Raw genomic sequence first — 20,926 nt, forward strand, 5'->3', positions numbered from 1 at the left:
AATGGTGGCGCCAACAGATCACGGGCTGAAATCTCTCGGAACTGTGAGCCAGAATAACCCTCTCTCCTACGCCAGCTGACCAGCTCAGGTATCTGTTTCGGTGGCAGGAAAGGAGCAGGTACATGCAGCGTTAGCCACAAACACACAGAAGCTGCAGCTCACCGCACTTCTCAAAGCGAGGTTGTACAATCACAGTTCCTTAGGAATCTCTGGAGCTGTCGCGTTTCCTTTAAAAAAAAGTACCTGTGTTTACACACCACTCATGCTCTTTTTCTTCTTTCTTCTTCTTTTTCTTCTTCTTCTTTTTGTCTTTTTTAGACAGGGTCTCACTATGCAGTTCAGGCTGGCCTTGGGCTCACTTCATAGCCCAGGCTGGTCTGGAACTTGCAAAGATCTTCCTACCTCAGCCTCCCACTTGCGGGGATTACAGGACAGCACCACCACGCCCGGCTCCACACATGCTCTTCTAGAAGGCCAGACTCCACCACAGCGAATCTAGACATTGAGTCACTCCCTAGGTTACTCAGCTCCACCGCGAGCAGGTGCATCTTATTTTAAGTTTTTAAAATATGCCGCTTGCAGCAGCTTGCTAGATTCCACTCCCACAGTCAGCCTCTCCAAAGGGGTGTGAAGAGGAACTGGGCCATAGCCAGGAGGCCTGGGCCCCACGGCCAGCTCCGCCAGTGTCGGGTGCCTGGCTGTCTTCCAAGGCCCACTCCCTTGCTCAAAGTGACAGGGCTGCAGCTGTGCTGCCTCTGTCAGAGACAGACTTCCAACCCTGGAACCAAGAGCAGCCATATGACCAGTGCTTCCAATTTCTAGGCAGTTTATTCATTGTCCTGATAGTAAGAATTTCCCGAGAAAACAGTTTTTCAAACTGAAACATAAATCAGTGATCACACACAATTTGCCCTTTTAACATTTATGATTAACTGGTTGTTTCAGTATGCATCTGTTGTAAAAATCTTTCCGTCATTCATTTCCACAATATTCTTTTTTTTGTTGTTGTCTTTTTCATTTTCATTTTTATCGGTACTGGGGATCGAACTCACGACCGCCTGCTTGCAAGGCAGGTACTTATGCCGCTGAGCTAAATCCCCAGCCCCCTCCAGAATATTCTCATCACCTCGAGAAGAGCCCCACACTGGTTAGCTGTTACCCACTACTAGCCTTCTTCAGATGCCGAAAACCACAATTCTACTTTCTGAGTCTGGATTTACCTATTCTGGACATGTCGTGAAACTGGAACGTGAAACTGGGTCAATGCATGGCTTTTGTGTCTTTCTCCTCTCACTAGCACGGTTTTCAGACTCACTTGTGCTATTAGCACGTGTCCTCTGACTTTCTCTCTCTCCACACCACTGCACCCTGTGGGTGAAACCTTTGGTTTACCCATTCAGGCTGCTTCTACATTTTGGCTAGTATGAAAAATGGAGCTATGAACACTGAGCACATGTTTCTGCACGAACACAGATCTTGAATTTCTTGGGTATATGCTCACAAGTGGAGTGGCTGGGCAGTCAACTACACCCTGACGTTCTGAGGAGCACACAGCACATGGGTCACTTTACAGTCACACTAGCAGTCAGGAGGGTTCCACCACCGCACTGACACAAACACTTGCTTCCCTTTAAAAGAGATATTCTAGACAGTCCTAGCCAATGTAAGTGCTATGTGTGATTCTGATTTGAATTTTCCTAATGACCAATGATGCTGAGAAACTTTTCATGTATTTCTTGGCCATTGTCTCTAAAGAAATTTCTGTTCTGCCCATTCTGCCATGCATGATGGTGCATGCCTATAATCCCGGCACTTAGGAGGTTGAAGCAAGAGGATCGCAAGTTCAAGGCCAGCCTGAACTACATAGCAATACTCTGCCTCAAGAAAAAAAAAAGAAAGGAGAAGGAGGAGGAAGAGGAAGAAGAAGAAGAGGAGGAGGAGAAGGAAGAGTAAAGAAATATCTATTCAAAGCCTTTACTGTTTTTTAAATTGTCTTTTTCAACACTGAACTATAAAATCTCTCTATACAGCCAGGTCAGTAGATCCCTAGTGGGTGTAAATGACTTATGACTCTTTTTTGTCCCACTGTGTGAATATTCTTTTTACTTTCTTGATAGTGTTTTCCACAGCACCAGGGATTTAGCTCAGCAGTTTAAGCGCCTGTCCAGTAAGTACGACATAGTGAATTCAATCCCCAGCACCAAAAAACCAGTTTTCCACTGTGATGAAGAATACTTCATCTGTTTTTTCTGACCACTTATTCTTTAGGTATTCTACTTAAGAAACTCGCCTAATCAAAAGTCATAAAGATCTATACCTATGTCTTCCTTTAAAGATTTTATAGTTTTAACCCTTACATTTAGATCTTAGATCCAGTTTGAGTTCACTCTGCATACGGTATGAGACAGGGCTCCTAATTCACTCCTTTTCTTATAAATACCAGGCTGTTCTAACACCATATGTTGAAAGTGCTATTTCTTTCTCAATTTTGTTGAGCTGGGAGTGTAAATCACTATGGCTGTTACAGAAAACAGTATGGAGGCTCCTCAGAAGATTGAAAATAAAGTATCAGAGTATTTAGCTCAGCAGCATAAGCGCCTGCCTTGCAAGCAGGCAGTTGTGAGTTCGATCCCTGGTACCGATAAAAAGACAAAAAAAAAAAAAAAAAAGAAAGAAAAGAAAGCATCATATGCCCTAGGAGTTCCTACGCTGTCTGTGTCTGAAGGAAATGATATCAGTACGTGGAGGCCACACCTGCACTCTGGGCCACCACAGCACAGGCCACAACAGGCAGGACAGGGACTCACGCAAGTATCTGTCACCAGAGGAGCTGCTCATGGATGCAAAGGAGTGCTTCTAGTCTGCAAAACAAGGGCAATCTGGTCACTTGTGATAACATGGGCTAACCCAGAGGACAGCAAGTGAAACAAACAAACACAGAAAAAAGGACACTATATGATCTCACTTACATGCAGGACACACAGAGCACAGAGTGGTCACCAGGGGTGGGACGGGGCACTGGGGAGAGGACAGTGCAGTTAAAGTTACACAGGAAGAGGAAGTGACAGAGCTGTAGTGTGCAACGTGGTCCTAGGATAAGAACAAGCTGCTAAAGTAGACCTAATATTCTCACCATGAAAAAGGACCAGGAATGTGAGTATTACCTGTCGTAAACTGCCTGATTTAAGCCATTTTCACAATGTATATGTGTGTGCATCATGTTCTACACCATTAAAATGTGTCTATATAAAATCAATTAAAATAAAGCTATTTACTTGCTCTTAAAAACAACTGACCACAGACATGTGTGTTAATTTCTAGACTATGCTACTGACTCAGTTTAGATATGACGGTAGGTGAGGATCTCAGTCTTGATAACTACTGTTTTGTAATAGTTTTAAAGTTGCAGTAGGAGTTCTCCAACTTTACTTTTCTCTCTCAAGATTGTTTATGATAATACTTGCATTTTCACATGAAATCTAGAATCTACTTGTCCATTTCTCAAAGAAGTCAACAGGAATTTTGTGAGATTGCATTGAATCTGCAGCTCGATTTGGAGAACACTATCCCATTAATGATTAAGTCTTCCAATCCATAAATATGAGATGTCGTTTTATTTCTTTGTTTCTTCCAATGTTTTTGGTAGTTTTCAGTGTAACAATCTTGTACTTTTTTATCTTTGAACTACATTAAGTACAGAGAGGGTCCCTCAAAGATCTGACATGATTTTCCAACTTGATGATGGTGCAGAAGTAATACATTTTCAGTAGAACTATATTTCTACTTTTTAATAATCAGTTAACCACAGTTACTTTTTAATTTTATAATAATTATTATTTTCTTTGTTTACTGAGATAGGTGTTGATATGTAGTCCAGGCTGGCCTTGAACTCGAGGTGATGCCCCTGCCTCACCCTCCCGAGTGCTGGGAACAATCACAGGTGTGCGTCACACCCAGAGAAACTATACTTCAGATTTAGGCTTTCCATCTTTTCTGGGACTTGCAACCTCACCAAGCCCGGCAGCATCACCCACCACACCGACAGCCAGCAGGTGAGCAGGAGGCTGACACCAACTCCACAGTGGGCTGCTGCAGGCGGCGATGTCTGGGTGGCAGCTGTATTAACCCCATGTCAGACTTACGATGTTTTCAATTTTCAATCAGCTTTCTGGAACACTTGTATTCTATTCTTCTTGACATGATTACCAGTGGTGTTGTTTACCAAGTCCCATTTTCATACAGTTCTTCGCTTGGCACTTGTATACTGACCTTATTGTATCCTGTAACTCTGCAGACATGTTTTTGGATTTTTTTTTTTTTTTTGTCTGTTTTGTCTTTTTGAGACAGGGTCTCATTATGCAGTTGAGGCTGGCCTTGAGCTCACTTTGTAGCCCATTCCGGTCTCGAACTCACAGTGATCTTCCTGCTTCAGCCTTCCATGTGCTGGGATTACAGGCATGCACCAGATTCTTTAGGTTTTCTAAACCTAAATTCTTTAGGTTTTCAGATTTCTTTAGGACACCTGCAGATATAGATAATTTTCCTTCTTCCTCTTGATCTGGCTGGTTTTCATTTTCTTACCTTAACCCCAGTGAACAGAACTAGCAAAAGGATGGGCTGGCTCATTCCTGATCCAAGGTGAAAGTTGTCACTCACCATTAGATATGCTATCAGCCACAAGTTTCTCAAAGATGTCCTTTATTAAACTGAGGAAGTTCCCTTCTAGGCCTAATTTTTTATTTTTTTTTTATCATGAAAGGGTGTTAAGTTTGGTCAAATGCTTTTTCCTTACCTGCTGAGATGGGCTGTGGTTATTTTTTCTGTGTTGTACTGGTCAGCCCTTTTCTTTTTTAACTAGGAATCAAGCTCATGACCTTGTGCTTGCCAGGCAGGTGCTAGCTACATCCCCAGCCCGGCTCGGCTTTCATATGTTGAACCAGTTCTGCATTCCTGGAGTAAACACCACTGATCATGGTGTGTTACCCTTCTATGTTGGGCGGGGTTTGTTGAGAGCCTACTCTCCTCTGTATTCAGAAGGAAGATTGGCCTGTAGGCTGCTTTTCTTGACATATCTTATCTGGTTTTGCTATCAAGGCAATACTGGCTTCCCAAAATGAGGCAGGAAGTATCCACCCTTCTCCGATTTTCAGAATTCACTAGCAAGCCTTCTGGTTCTAAACATTTCTTTGTAGAAGTTTTTTGACTACTAAATCTCAGGAGTTTTATAGGTCTATTCAGATTCAAATAATTTCTTAACGTTTGTAGGTTGTCTCCCTGGCACTGTATCCAGGTTACCTGATCTGCTGCCGTATAATGTTTGCAGTACGTGGTGCCTCAGCTTACAGACTTGGTTCTTTCGATAGAACCAAACCAAGTTCAATGCTAGGTTCAGGCTGACTTACGGGCAAGTCTGTTTCTTTTCCAGTTTGCTTTGCCACCAGAATCGTGGAGAAAAACGCAGTTTGTGAAGCGAAACACCACTGTTTCCTCACCTGGCTGTATTTCTCGAAGGTGAGTAGCCCTATTCGCTCTCCCACTCCTGGTTCAGTCAACTGAATCTGTGCTTTTCTTCCTTGGCCAGCATAGCTATAATACTTGCTGATTTTTTGATCATTTAAAAAAAAAAAACTAATTCATGGCTTCCTTGATTTTCTTTAGTGTTCCAATTGGTTTTTCATTTATTGCACTAAATTTCTGATGTCTGCTTTACTTAACTGGTGAATATTAAGATTATAATTCAACCAAACATTTCAGTCATCACAGAATGGTCCTTATCCAGGCTGAGAAGTGATAGAATATTATGCATGGGTTTAAAAGCAAAAAAATGCTCTCTTCACTGCTATGAGCCCTTGGACAAAATATTCATTTTTCTGAGCCTCTATTTACTTATATATGAAACACAAAAAATAGCAACACAGATCTCTGGAGAGGCATCAGAATTATGTGAAAAAGTGAGCAAAAGCCAGCCTGGCCTAGCACTCTGGGAGGCTAAGGGGGAGGTTCACAAGTTTGAGCTGCCTGGGCTGCTCAGCAACTTAGTGAGCCCCTCTCTCAAAATAAAACATAAAAAAGGGCAGGGGATGCAGCTCAGTGCGAAGGTCCTGGATTCAACCCCAGAGAAGGAAGGGATGGGAGGCCCAAAACAATTCACAGCTAGCACCAGGTACTGAGTGGACAGCCAACCAAAGCAGGCTGCCCGGCAGCTAAGCCTCACTGCATACGGAGGAGCCGATGTGCTGTGTCCTGTGTCATTAGTCACACCTTCACCTAAAGTGCTCTGCCAGTGACCCTCTCCTACCCTCCCCCTGCCCCATCATGAAAGCTCAAGACGCCTGGCTCCCCTGTCACATCCAGTGCTGCTGACTGAGCCGGTGACTGTCACCAGCAGCAGGTGCCACCTGCCCACGCCCACAGCCCAGCACCTTTCTAAAGCTGATAGAGTTACCTGGGGCATATGGAGATAAAACAGGCCTGAATAGGTTTCTCCGGCCACCCCCAGTGAAGGGTGCTCAGTAAACAAAGGAGGAAGACAGGGAAGTGTCAGCAGGGCTGCAAGCTAAGGGTCAGCACACTGCCTTCCACCAGCTTCCTGTGCACCCAGCTTCATTCTGCCCAGCGTCCCGGGCTGGCTACCAGTAAGCAGCAGGCTGGTACAGAAGCCACATGCGTGGTGCTCACAGGTGTGCCAGACCGTCGTCACAGAGGGAGTGGGTCTCACGATGAAGATGCAGAGGTGTGCTGAGCAGGGCTGTGGAGCACGATCTGACAAGATAATTCAGAAAATGAGGCAAGACTGTTCTGGAAGACTAGAGTACTGATGAGAGAGCCTCCATTGGAGAGAAGGCAGCACGGGACAGACATGGGAAAATCCCTCCTCCAGTTGGTTAACTGTCAGCAAGCCTTTAAAAGCAGTGCGCAGACAAGCACCCTGCTGCTCGGAGCTGTGACAGAAGATGAGGAAAGGGGTGAGTTGGGAGGGCTCAGGGAGAGGGACAGGAGAGGCTCGATTCCCACACAGACTAGAGTCAGAGGCTCCAGTGCCACAGTCACAGGAAAACTGCATGCTTTACCCTAAGAAACCCAGCGCTAAGCACAAAACCTATCACCATAATCCTGAGCTTTCCCACTGTAGATCCCACCTGGTACATTAGTGCCAGGACGAAAGTGAGAAACGGCCCGGGACAAGCCAGCCGGAGCCACACTGAGGGGACACTCATGCCACATCTCTGACAAAAAAGAGAATGTCTGTGGCATGCCCACTCCGCATCACTCAGCTGGTGGCTCAGAGGCTCAGAAAAGAACAATTGTTTCTGTTGGCTCCTTGAGGAAGGAGAATAAAGCAACAGTGATAAAATGAACAGCTGGAAGGAGAGAAGGCAGCAGGAAGACAACAGCTGAAAAGTCCTCAGTCACACACAGACACACAGACACGACTAAGGACTGACCTGTTTTATAAATCTAATCACTTTCAAAGAACACTGGCAGTAAAAAGCTCAAAAGATGAACTGTAAGACTCAGAGAGAGGCAGCAGCAGCCTCACTTTTAACTGTGTGCCTGGCAACTGCGGAGCCACATGCCACCCTGGCAAAGCTTCCACACAGAGGTCCCCACAAAGCCTCACGCTCTCAGAGGGGCGGCTCTGGGAGGCGACTGGCCTGTGGGGATGTGAGACACACGCTGGACTGACTCACTGATGAGTTCATGGCTAATAGGATGTTGGGAGGCCATGTGGGCTCCACAGTGAGACCCTGTGTCAAAACACCAGACAAACAAAGGCTGCTAGAGTGCACACTGTGCCACGCAGTATCCTGCGGGAGGCACAGGCCGTGTGCCACCCACAGATCAGGGCGTAAACAGAAAGCCGAGTCCCCTTGCTAAGCAGTGCTCACCACTCAGGTTAGGACTAGTTTGTCTTCTATCATCTTGACTACTTTTCTCCAGACCTGCATTCCAGCATGAAAGGCACAGGAACCTGGCCACCTTTTTACAGATGGCTTGTTTCACTCAATACACCAGTGGGACTCACCCAGCTGACAGTGCCGTGAGTGCTCATTTTTATCGCTGTGTTATGACTCCACTGTACGAATGTGCCTCAGCCTCCTTGCAAATTTTCCCATTTATGAAAATTTATATGGGGCTGGGGATTTAGCTCAGTGGCATAAGCGCCTGCCTTGCAAGCAGGCAGTCGTGAGTTCGATCCCCGGTACCGGTAAAAATGAAAAAGACAAAAAAAAAAGAAAGAAAGAAAATTTATGTTTCTAGTTTGGGTCTGTTATGAATACTGCTTCCCTGTACGGTAGTGAAAATTGTCGATGGACAGGCACCTGTTTTCCTTCGGTATGCTCATTCAAGGGGAAAGCTTCGCTAGAAACTGCCATGCGCTTTTTCACAGTGGTTAAACAACAAATGTGTGCTTCAACTGCAGCTGTCTCCCAACTGGCATTTCTTTGGTTAAGAATAAAAGTGAGGGGCCAGAGATCTAGCTCAGCAGCACAGTGCTTGGCTGGCAAGCGCAAGGTTGTGAGCTCAATCCCCAGTACCAAAAAAAAAGAGAGTATACTTTTACATGTTTTATTAACTATTTGGGTATCTTTTTAGTGAAGTGCCTGTTCAAGGTTCCTGTCCATTTTTAATAGGTTTTCTGCACTTATCTGTTTTCTAGAACTTCTGCATTCTGCGTTTCTTTTATCAGACAGACAAGTGGTAGCTGGGCATGGCTAAGTAGTAGCAGACTTCTGGCTTAACAAGCACAGGCTCTGCATTTGATCCTTAGCACTGCCAAAAATAAAGTAAAATAAAATAAAATGACATGTGAATTGCAACTGTTGGTCCCCAGCCTTTGGCTTGCCTTTTGCCTTCCTTAGAGGCGTTTTTGATATAGAGAAGCCCATATTTTTGTTTGTTTTTGGGGTTGCCAGAGATGGATTCAGGGCCTCAAATGTGCTAGGCAAGTACTCTACCACTGAGCTACGTCCCAATACCCATAATTTTAGCAAAGTATAGTGTATCAATATTTTCTTTTATGGCCATGCATTGCCTGTCTGAACTCTTTACCGACCCCAAACTCATACAGTTGTGCTCTTTTCCTGTGTTTTCCTCTGGAAGCCTGGTCGCAATGCCTTTCACATTTGAGGCTTAGGTATTTATTTTACTTTATTTTGGGTTCTGGGCCTTGTTGTGCTAAGCATGTGTCTACCACTGAGTTAAACAGCCATATTTGAATCTCTGGTCAGGAATCAAGTTCATTTCTACACGTGGAGTCAAGGTTCATTTACTGTCCTGTAAAAGTACTCATTTGACACAGCACTGTTTATTGATAAAACTCTTCTTTTCCCCAGAATCACAGTGGCAAATGGTGGTAAATCAGGTGACCAGATCATGCAGGAGTCTACCTCTGCATGCTCCTATGTTCTGTTGTGTTTCATCCTTGAGAAAAGCCTTTCTTAATGACGAACCTCTCTAAGAACCTTAAACTAGGGAATATTTTCACATGCAATTTAGAATTTCACAAGCTGTTCTTACAAAAGACACAAATGCCAAAAATTAATCATTTCAAATCTTACACGTTAGCACTTTATAGTGAAGAAAATAAACCCCTTAAAAATCAGTAGAATCAAAACCTGCTTTGCACTACATCAGCCTGCAGGAGCCTCGCCCCGGTAACAGGACCCACCTGAGTCAGGAAGAGGGTGTCTCTGAAGGTGCGGACAGGGTCTGGCCCTTGTGGAAGCCTGAAATGCAGTGCAGCCTGGCGAAGCATCTCCTCGTTACCGTGAAGATGGTGCTGCCGATGATAGGCGAACGTGCTGTTGTAAGACCAGTCCTCCTTCTCTGAGACCTTCCAAGGAAAGGGGAAGAGTCATGACGGGAAGCTGGTCATGAGAAGTTCCTGACAAACCCAGAAAGTACTCTACGTGCTGGGGAAGAGCCTGAGGTTGGTCCGTGCCTACAGTTTCACAGACCTACCTTCCGTTCTAGTCAAAGTCCGGTACCTTCACCCTCTCTTGCTCGTACCTAGAAAGTTATATCTTATTTCTTCTCTCAAAAGTATTGCCTTATCAGAACACATTCATTATATGCATTTTTAAATACCCTCTTGTCTATTTAGTGAGTATTATTTTATGTTATTAGTTTGTCAAAACTGTCCTAGTTCTGAAATCGGAATAAAATGACAACAGGGGATGTTTTAGAGTTTGCTCCTATCATCTGTTTCTCAGTGACTGCTAAACAAGGCTGATGAATATGCTTCCTATTGATGTAGGACATCAACTGAATAATGACACTCTGATCTTTTTGGTTTTTAAGCCAGGCACTGTTAAATGGAATCAGAACAACTGGCCACCCACAGGCACGAGAGTGGATCTAGACACACATTAATACCACATGGAAAAATGAAATGGGTCGTATGTGCCAGAGCCAACACAAAACCCTCCCAGAAGACTGCACAAGAATAAACATTTCTCATGTGGATTAGGCTAGGATTTCTTAAGAGTCAAGGCCAAAAGCTCAAAGAGACTGGCAGCAGGTAAAACTTTGTCAAAATTAAATTTTTTATGCTTTTAATGACACCATCAAGCTGATAAAATGATAACCCATAGACTGAGAGAAAATATTTGCAAACTACAGATCTGGTTTTTAAAATTCTAGGGTACGTTTTGTTTTGTTTGGTACCGGGGATCAAACTCATGACCTTGCACTTACCAGGCAGGAGCTTATGCCACTGAGCTAAATTCCAAGCCTCCAGGGTACATTTTTTAAAAAACTCTCATAACTCAACAATAAAATGACAATGCAACTAAGAAGTATGCAAATGATTTGAGCACACAGTTCTCCAAAGAAGACAAATGGCCAATAAGCATGTGAAAGTGCTCAACACATTCAGCCATTAAGGAAACCCAAAGTCTCTACACAGGCATACTTCCAGGAACTGCTTTTAAAATGGAAAATGACCACTGCTGGCAATAGCGTGGTCATAAAACTAGTGCCATCACCATGGGAACCACATTAGTTCTTCACACTCAATGTACAGTTAGCACATGACACGGCAATTCTACTCACAGATGAGACCTGTGCAGCTGAAAATTCACACAAACAGTGCACACACAGGTTCACACAACATGTGCACAAACATGGTGTGCAAAATGTGGAAAATGCACACAACAGAAACACCAGTCTCAAGACACAGGTCGTGCGGTTCTGATCGCATGAACCACGGGAACAGGAAGTCTATCGGCATCAACAGTGTTTCACTGGAACCCAGGGCCTGGGTAGGAGGATGGGGTAAGAGAGGCTGCTAATGGGTCAGCGAATCTCGTGAATGATAGAAATCTACAGTCAGACTATGCAGTGGCTGCACAGCTCCGGGAACACACTGCAGATCACTGAATCGAATGCAGCACGTGGGTAAATTTTATAGTAAGTGAACTATTTCAACAAAGCTGTTTTTAAAGGAACACCACAACTCTGAAACTGAGAGTGGAAATTCACACAGAAGACCAAATACATAAATATGAAGAAAAAGGAGGGAGAGAAAGAGGAAAAAACAGAAGAGGAGGAGGAGAGGAAAGGGTTATCACATCCTCTGTAATGAAAGCTCAGTCTGGAACATCTATCCATGCTAAAACAGTTGGAGATACAGCGAAACGGATGCTGGAGATACAGAGAGTAGCAGGTAAGAGTTATTTTTAAATGCAACAATAATTCAGATTAAATGAGCACTAACTCACATTTAACTTGTAAATGTTCCCAAAGGAACATAACCAAAGGCAATATAGAAAAGTTACAGTCCCAAGATGACAATCACAAGAGCTTAGCTCCCCAAAGATGAAAAAAAAGTCTTTTCTTCCATCTTCTTCCTAAACTTTCATATAAGTAAGAGAAAAGTGGGTGTGGCGGTGCACTCCTGTAATCCCAGCACCCTGGAGGCTGAGGTAGAAAGACTAAAAGTTCCAGCCCAGCCTGAGCAACTCAGCAAGACCCTGTCTCAAAATTAAAAAAGGGTTGGGGATGCAGCTCACTGATCTCCAGTATCTCCACACAAAAAGAGCCTGGCTTCCTGAGCCATTTGGCTTCCTGAGCCACTGTTCAGAAGCTATGTACACCACAGTCAACCATTCCAAATGCCTAGAAAGTCAAATGAATGAAGGTTTACCTTTTCTAAGGCACTGAAGGACGGCCAGGATTGATAGCCATATTCAGACACAAATCGGGCTTTGGGGAAAACAGTCCAGTTCCAACAGTCGCTGTCATAGTCATAAAAATGTACATCTCCATACTGGTTGCTGTTAGGGTGCCTCGAAACCCAGCCTTCTGCGACGGTTTCGATCCCATTCGAAGGGCTGGATGGCACAAAGGGACGAGTCTTGTCTCCCTGGGGCAGAAATACAGTGATTTTAAGCATCATGTTTTTATTCTACAAAGAACAGACCACTTCTTTAAAAACGCTCCCGGTCCCAGAAATCCCAGTGCCACCCTGCTCTTCGCCCACCCTGGGTCCTTCCGTGTGAGGGCAGCACTGGCGCACGACCTCGCAGAGCGGCTCCCACCTTTCAGTAAATTTCCCTCCGCTCCTCCGTCCCAGGTGGGGATGAGCTGGACCGACATCTGGTTTAACAAACTCACCACTCTAAAAACACAGCGACTGACTTGTGTGTTCAAAAGGAACAAAGGGCTGGGGGCGTTCAGAATGAGAGGAGGACTGTGCACGGCCCTCTGGTCTTGACTAGGATACATTTTTTACATTTGAACATTCACTGTACACCCTCACCAGACCATGGGTCATCTAATGCGGTTCCCTGTCTGCAGCACCACTGATATCTGGGACTGGATGCTGCGTTTTGGAGTCACACACGGTACCTAGCAACATCTCTGGTTTTCATCTACCTGATGCCAACATCCCTACACCAAAACTGTCTGTGACACTGCCAAGAGCTCCCTGGGGCCAATCACCTCTGCCCAGGGACACCAGGTTAAGGACAGAAGCAGATGGGCTTGAGGTGCCCAGACTTTAGTCCCTCATGATTTGGGGCTGACCTGCACTTGAGCATCTCCTCTGTGAACGAGGACGTGGACAGCACACTGTGCACACTAGGACCTTGAGCACTGAATTCCATCAAGAAAGGACTGCTGGCCCCACTTCCATGACACAGAGCAGTGTCGGGCCCTGTCATCTCTCAGAGGATGGCATCTGCCCATGTGGCTATCCATGGACAGGAATCTATGGGCAGCATCCATGAGGAGGAAACACTTGTGTGTGACATAAGCTGCCAAGTGCTGAGTGGGCTGAAAGGACCTAGCACGGCACCTGGCACCTAGGCGGAGGTCAGGATGCCACTGTCGTCTCCACATATGACCACACTCTCTGTCTCTCCAAGAGGATCTCCCTTTCACATGTGTCTGTCCAATATATCCATGTCCAACCAAGGTAGGAGAGAGAGAGAAGCCCCGCAGCTCTGCTGGGCTCTTGTAACCAATATCTATGCCAGCCACAGTCGTTCTGGGTCCTAGACGGTCACCCTGGAACAATCTCAGTCACCTGTCCCAGTGTGGCCTGAGCCCAGTGCGGTTGCCCTGGGCTACGCTATGATTACGTGGAATACAGCACAGGCTCCAGGCCCCAGGAAGGCTGTAGGTGCTGAAGGCGCCTGCTCAGACACCCACGTGCTCTTCACGCCACCACCCACTTCCACTCATGAGACCACGGAGAGTCCAGAAGCTCTGCATGTGTGGACATAGCTTGGCCATAGCTTATGTCAGCCTTTCCAAGAGGGCTCTCTTAAAGGATCCCAAATACACCAACGTGCCAGCATCTGCCTATGTTGGCAGGAGCAAGAGCAGCCTCACCTGTGCCCTCCCTGCGTCACTCTGAACAGTGCCAGCTCCACATGCAGACACTGTTTCCACCACCTCGTTTCCCTTCCTGCAGTACTGGACTCCACCACCTGTCCCTCTGCAACCTTGAGACTCATCTCCCCAGTCCCCAGGTCTTCCTCTGTGAAACAGAGATGACATGGTATTACCTACATCCTAAGGTAATTCTAAAATTAAACAAATTATATAAAGCAGTATATAACTAATACATTCACAGTGGTACCTTGGTTGATGAACTTAATTTATTCCACAATTCTGGAAAAGATGGCCACGAAGGAAAGATGGCTGTGGTTGCTTTTCTCACCCAACACAAATGTATTGCAAATAAAAGCAAAATTTTGCCAGACACACAGGCAAAGGCATTCAGGAGCCAAGGTACCAGGGAATATCTAATATTAATTAATAAAGTGATTGTAATTAATGTAGCAGTACCTGGCATATCATACATTCCCATTAACTTGGGAGTTCTTGGTTATAACAGATTTCTTTATTAAGAATCTCACACTCCTCTAATCCTTTGCTAGAAAAGAATCCTTAGTCACATGCCAACACGTTCATGTATGACGGACACCAAACCTGATTAGCATTCACTGGCACAGGACTATAGAGGCAGCACCCCAGTAAACCACTGAATTTGGCTGGAGAATGGACACTTGGAGGCCCAGGGATACGGTCCAAAGTACTAGATGTGTGTGGAGAGCTCCCCAGACAATGTCTTCATCACAGGTGCCCACACAGCCCGGGGTCCCTCCAGCTACCTCTGCAGGACAGGAACACACCTTCCTCCAGCACATCCTGTCAAAGACGGCGCCATAAAGGTGTATAAAATAGCCCACCAGTATCCACATTTACCCATCAGAGAAACACATTCCCTAAATTCTAGCGCATTAAAAACCACTACTTACCGCCAACACAACCTCCCTGATGTTGGCCGCATAGAGTGTCACGTAGTCCTTGATGTATGTCTCCAGGTCGCCGAGCGGGACATGGAACCAGTTCACGGCCAGCAGCCCCTCGTTCTCATTATTGCCGCTCCACAGGATGACAGACGGGTGGGGTTTCAGCCTCCTGACCTGGAATGCAGAAGACATGAAAATCTCCCAAAAACACATGTAGAGCATAACTGTCTATGAAACTAGAGTCCCTGCATTTCAGGACACACACACACACACACACACACACACACAAGATTGTTAGAAACAGGCTAGTTGTGTCAGTTGCGGGACACCCTATAAGAATTCTCTGAGATCCTTTTTATTCAGATTTAACATATACTGATGAGATGGCTTCCTTTCCTGTGCTGTGTAAAATCCCATTTCAATCCCATTAGAAAGGGAAAGAAACCCAGCTGCTGTCCTCAGAACTGCCAGGAAAAACAGAGGGCAGGAGTGAGTTCTGGGGAGGCAGTGGCATGCAGCAGATGGCACCCGAGGCTAGGGGACCCCAGTTTTTTGCAACAACCCAGAACCTGGAAGGGGCACGAAGACTCCAAACACAAAGCAAAGGTGCAGAGCTAATCACAACACATTGTTGGCCTGTCCTGGGGTATCATGCTGCACCCCATAAACATGTACAATCACTTTGTCTTTTTACTTAACAAAAAATCTGACATGAAAACAGACCTGATCAGTCGGTGGGACGAGCATTTTGGAGTGGGGCAGGCTGTCCTGCTGACCTGCACAACCACAACCCTGCATCCATGCATCCCAATGTCCGGGGTGTCATCAGGGCCCTCATCAGATGCCATCAGCAGAGAGGACAGAGTCCCCACAGTGTCCCTCGCACGTGTGGCCACCACGATGGGTCTGTAGCTTGGGACAGCAAGCTATGCCCACACAGTCAGCCCTAAGGGTGCAGAGCAACTTGGAATGGTTGTGCATTAATTAAACTGTGTTTTTATCACATAAGGAAATGGTACTATTAACTACCCTGGTGTGACCATTGCACACTGCACATCTGCACCCAATTATCACACTGGTCCCCATAAATCTGAACAATAAAATACAGCTTCAAGCTAAAAAATACAAAAGTAAAGCCAGAGGAGAACTGGAGAAGGTTTTAGACAGTGAGTATGTGAGGATCTCTAGAAGTGACAGGCAGTTGGAGCCCCCTGAACCAGCTGCTGAGGTCAGAAGCCACCAACTGTGCCCCAACAGGGATGGAAGCCGGGGACTATTCCTGAAGCCCCGCTGGCCTGGGAACCATTAAGAGCAGCACGCCCCATCCACTGATACCTTGACACGTGCCGGCAGAAGGCCATGAGGAGTACCAATGACCAGGCAAGTCCCTGCCAGCAGTGTGCAGGGACACTGCAACTTTATCACTATTTACAGGCTCTCTGTCGCCAGCATGGACAGTCACAGCATGCAGCCAAGAAGCTCAGAAACACGAAAAAGGGCGCTTGGGGCACATCATGGAGAGCCGTTTCCATGGGATCACAGAAAACGCGAGAAGGTCTGCACAGCAAAGAGAACGACTGGCAGAATGACAGGAACAGGGGAGCTGCCAGCAACTCCTCCGAGGACTCCAGAAAGAACTCAGAACACCGGACACTGCCCCGCAAAAAGGAGAGACCCAGTCAAGAAATGGGCAGATGAAATAAACATTCCCAGAAGAAGCACAAACACTCCGTCAGTAGATGAAAAAGTGCTCAACACTGGCAGCCAGCCAAGACACACAAATTAAAATCACACTGAGATCCCAGAAAGGATGGCCATCATCAAATAATAACAAACGCTGTGAAGATGTGGGAGGAAGGAGCCCTGCCACACTGCTGAGAAGAGTGTAAACTAGTACAACCACTATGGAAAGCAGCGTGGGGATTCTTCAAAACCCTATTCCCCTTGAGGTATCTTCCCAAGAGAGTTAAAAGCATTCTGCCACGGTGACCCACGCACATCCATGTTCAGAGAAGCACAATCCACAACAGCTAAATCTTGGAAGTGGCCTGTATATCCATCAGCAAGTGAACAAAGAAAATGTGGCATTTACACACCCTGGAGCACCGCCCCGCCATAAAGAAAGATGAACCCGAGTCATTTGTGAAAACGGATATACCTCGAGACCATAATGTTAAGGCAAACAACTCAGACACATAAGCTTAAAAACTGTATACTGTCTCTTACGTAAAAAATCAAAAGTATAAATAAAGACCAAAATAAAAGATGGATAATAGGAAACAAGGAGAAAGACCTTTTGCAAAACGCAAGAGGATCAAGAGCTGGAGGGGAAGGAAGGGGAGGAGAAGGAGGAGAGATGAGTTATATGCATGCCCCATGTGAGGACAGTAATCATGTGCTTCAAACGTGTGTGTACAAATGGAAATAAAAATCCAATAAAAAGGAACAAGCTGGGGATTAGCTCAGTGTCATAACTGCCTGCCTGGCAAGCACAAGGTCATGAGTTTGATTTCCTGGTATCGAAAAAGGAACAAATAAAGGCATGTCTTGTGTTTTTTAAAACCATCTTATAAGATACCATTTTAATTCTTGTCCTTAAAACTATAAAGGCTACACACGATTTGGAAAGGAGACTGTACCAAACGACGGCCAGAGAACTGACCCCTCATTCCTTCTCTTTGTCCGATCATGCAAAAAGACAATGCTATCAGCCACGATCACTGTTGCTTGTCACCTCGCATATTTGTATCCACATACCCACCATCGTCTACTTCCCTTCCACAAAAATGCAAGACCTCTTTTTCACATACTGATACACTAGCCTTTACGACCTGGCGAAACACTGATACTCGGAGCCCCACATCACCTTTTGACTGACATCACCATTTGGCATGCTTCATCACTCCCTGGCCAGCACCTCTCATTGGTTGCTGGAGACAAGATGGTGCGTAGGGCTTTGTCTTCCACCTGTCTCATGGCAGAGCCCTGACCCGCTCGCTCAAGCAGCTGCACATGATCAGCAATCTTCCAGGAACCAGCCAGGAGTCTGGCTACTCAGACTAGTGCCTTTCAAACTGATAAAGCACTTGCAACACAATTCTTTGAAAAAGCATGGCCCCTATTTCTACAATCTAATCTTTGGCCCCTTCCTGAGAGCACCAGCCACCCCACCTCCAGCCAGGAGATCACTTCTGAGGCACAGAGCATGTTTCGTGTTTTTAAAAACTAAAGTCTTGCATTAAGCAGCCCTGTGAACAGTCCTTTTTGCTGGCTCTGCCTTGCCCAGCTGTGTGACAACCCCACTGTCAGCATGCTCAGGATGCTGGTGACCACACAGATGCACACCTTGAGGAGGCAAAGAGCCCCAGGGACCCTGCGCCACATGCAGGGTGAGTAGACGGCACCAGGGTCAGCCACATCACAAATGACAGCAAACCGCCCGGAACGCTTGTGCTTCTCCCAGCAGCACACGAAAGAATTAGAAGAGCCCCTCTGTCATAATCGTGTAACCATGACCACTGTAAGCTCTCCACTATCCATTTGTCCGTCCATCCATCTGTCCACTAGATGGCGAAGTCAGACAGAGACAGGGCACAGAAGGAAGTGCTGGGCCTCATGGAGATGCAGTCTTCCAGGTGACAGAACTTAAGCACTGGCAAGAATGCCACATGTCACCTGTCCCCAGGATAGGTGAAGGACCAGCCTAGACCCACGGTGCAGTAAGGGCTCCTAAGAGAGCTGCGTTCAGGCCCACTAGTGGTCCCAGGAAGATGATGTCTAGGGCTCGGGACACGAGGGAGGAGGTGATGGGAGAACTATTCCCACAGGGAAAGGCAACTCAGGGGGATGGCTTGGAGTACTTAGCACTACAAGATACAGTTTGGAGAACTTAGCACAGCTCAGAATACTTAGCTCACGTCTGACAACACTCACAACCACAGTGAACACTCTGATCAGGCTTGGGGAACAAACTACTTCCCTGTGGAAACCCTCACCACACACCAAAGATGCAAGGAAGAACAAAACACAATCTAAGTGTCACAGCACCGCCCTGTACACGCACCCTGCTGCCAACATAAGGACATTCGGCACTCGCTCCTAAACCTGCTCCATGGCCAAAACCATGTACCAATGATACTGTAGTAAGCACCACCACTAGTAAAGAACACACTCCAAACCTGGAATCTGTCAGTCCTCAAGGAAGCCCCTCCCCACGTCTCTCTCCCTCCCACTCTCATTCTGTGCAGTGTTGGAACCTGAACCGAAAGCCGTGAGCATGCTGGGCCAGGGCTCTCACACTGAGCTTCCCCCCAGCCCAGAGGAATCTGTTTTTCGGTAGTGGCAGTTGGAGCCAGGGGCCCTTCCTACCACCAACTCCTACCCCAGCCTAAAGCTAAGATCATTTTTCTCCAGAGATGTGGTCTCACTTTGTGGCACAGGCTGGCCTCCAGCACCTATGCTCCAACACCTACAGAGTTGGGCCCACCAGAGAGGCCACGGGACCCAGGAAAGGCCTTTGTCTTAACAGGAAAGACCATTTCTATACGAAGATACTTGGTTCTTTACATTGTCTCCAGGACTTCTGTAGACAGTGTCAGCAGATTGCCAGGCTTTACATTTACATACATATGGAACGCAAAAGAAATCACAAGGTTGAGAATCACTTTCAGTTTCTCTCCCAAGCAATCCCAAGAACACACTGTCGTCACGCAGCTGGAGACTGCTGCAGGGGTGAGAAGCCTGGTGCAGGGCAGGAAGCTGGACGCAGGGACAAAAGCTCAACGGAGAGCAGAGAACAGGGCTCAAGTCTGGGGCCACCAGCAAGCACGTAGTATTAAAACCAGTGCATGATTTTTCTTGGCATTTGGTATAGAATAAGAAGAAAAGGTGAGATAATTAAGAAGAAGAAGTGGGAAGGCACTGAACAAGAGGAAAATGAGACATGCACACCTCAGAGTGGCCACAGCATACCTGGTAAGCAACTTCTGCCCGCACGGAATCCAGGAAGGCCTGGTTGGCTGGGTACAGGGCAGAGGCAAACATGAAGTCCTGCCACACCTGGCAAAGAAACACAGGGCACAGAGAGCTTGCTGAGTGTCCCCACGCAGAGAGAGTCCCGTCCCTCACACCCAGGAAACAGCTTAGAGGAGCAGTGCACTGGCCACAGACCTCATGCTGCCCTAGGGCCATGCAGGTGGGCAGACATGGGAGCAAAAAAAGAGGAGAAATCAAAAAAGAGATCATAAGTGGACTGGGGGAAAACAAATGAAGGTTCCCCAGAACCTCCTTATGCCTCATTCTTTCTAACTTTCACCACCCATTTGGTTTAGGGAGATGCCTGAGAGTGATAAAAATCAACATGTTATTTGTCCTTTGTGAGTGTGTGTGTGTGTGTGTGTGCGTGTGTGTATGAGACAAGGTCTCACTAAGTCACTAAGTCACTGGGATGGCCTCAAACTTGTGATCCCTCCTGCCTCAGCCTCCCATGTAGCTGGGAGTCTAAGTGTGTGCTGTCACACCGGTGTGACACTTGGTTTATGGGCGAACTGACTTCCTGCTGCAAGTCCACTTCAGCAATGAGACCGAGAAGCCTCTCCCCTCCCAGGAGGCCTCTGCACGGGGTAGAGAAGGTGCTGGGGTGAAGTTTCTGACACCGCCCCCCACAGTGTGTCGGTTCCCTCCTTGCAAGTGCAGCCAGAGGACAACAGTGACCGCTCCTTGTGGGGTGTGAAGACAATGACGTAAAGTAAGGGCGGAGCGTTAGAGCAGGGACGCACAGATCCCCGCAGGGTCGGCAGCATCGTGATTATCACTAAGCCCTGCTGGCCGAGGCACCCTGCGTGTCCCGTAACTGTGAGAGCAGAACAGGGACAGTGGCCACGGCCCACCACACGTTTGCACTCTGTATCCTCGGATCCAACCGTGGATCAGAAATGCTAAAAAAGCAACAAATCACACCTCCCCAGAGCCCCAACAGACACTTTCCCAATGCTGCTCCCCAAACAATACAAGCACGGACATGCCACCAGGTCACAGCGGGCAAGGGGCCCGAGGTCTGGAGTCCGTGTGCAGGGCTGGCACAGTGACGTGGTTGGCTGCAACCTCTCCTCCACGCCACACGCAGGGATAGCGGTATCCAAGGATGCTGGGATCCAGGC

General features: G+C 46.7%; 1 protein-coding gene across 2 annotated transcripts in view; it reads right to left on the reverse strand.

Annotated features, from left to right (window-relative positions):
- Positions 1 to 20,926, reverse strand: part of Manba (mannosidase beta) — an 82,939-nt gene that overhangs the window by 8,485 nt on the left and 53,528 nt on the right. For both annotated transcript variants that reach the window (XM_063260559.1, XM_063260560.1), the window contains 4 exons: positions 19,740 to 19,826; positions 14,775 to 14,942; positions 12,152 to 12,370; positions 9,674 to 9,838 (listed from right to left, as the gene is read on the reverse strand). In XM_063260559.1, coding sequence (XP_063116629.1) covers positions 9,674 to 9,838; positions 12,152 to 12,370; positions 14,775 to 14,942; positions 19,740 to 19,826 — 639 coding nt within the window. The remainder of the gene's footprint in view (positions 1 to 9,673; positions 9,839 to 12,151; positions 12,371 to 14,774; positions 14,943 to 19,739; positions 19,827 to 20,926) is intronic.

This window comes from Cavia porcellus, unplaced genomic scaffold, assembly GCF_034190915.1.
Source record: "Cavia porcellus strain 051 isolate PalLab524CR breed Dunkin Hartley unplaced genomic scaffold, mCavPor4.1 scaffold_14, whole genome shotgun sequence".
Lineage (NCBI taxonomy): Eukaryota > Metazoa > Chordata > Mammalia > Rodentia > Caviidae > Cavia > Cavia porcellus.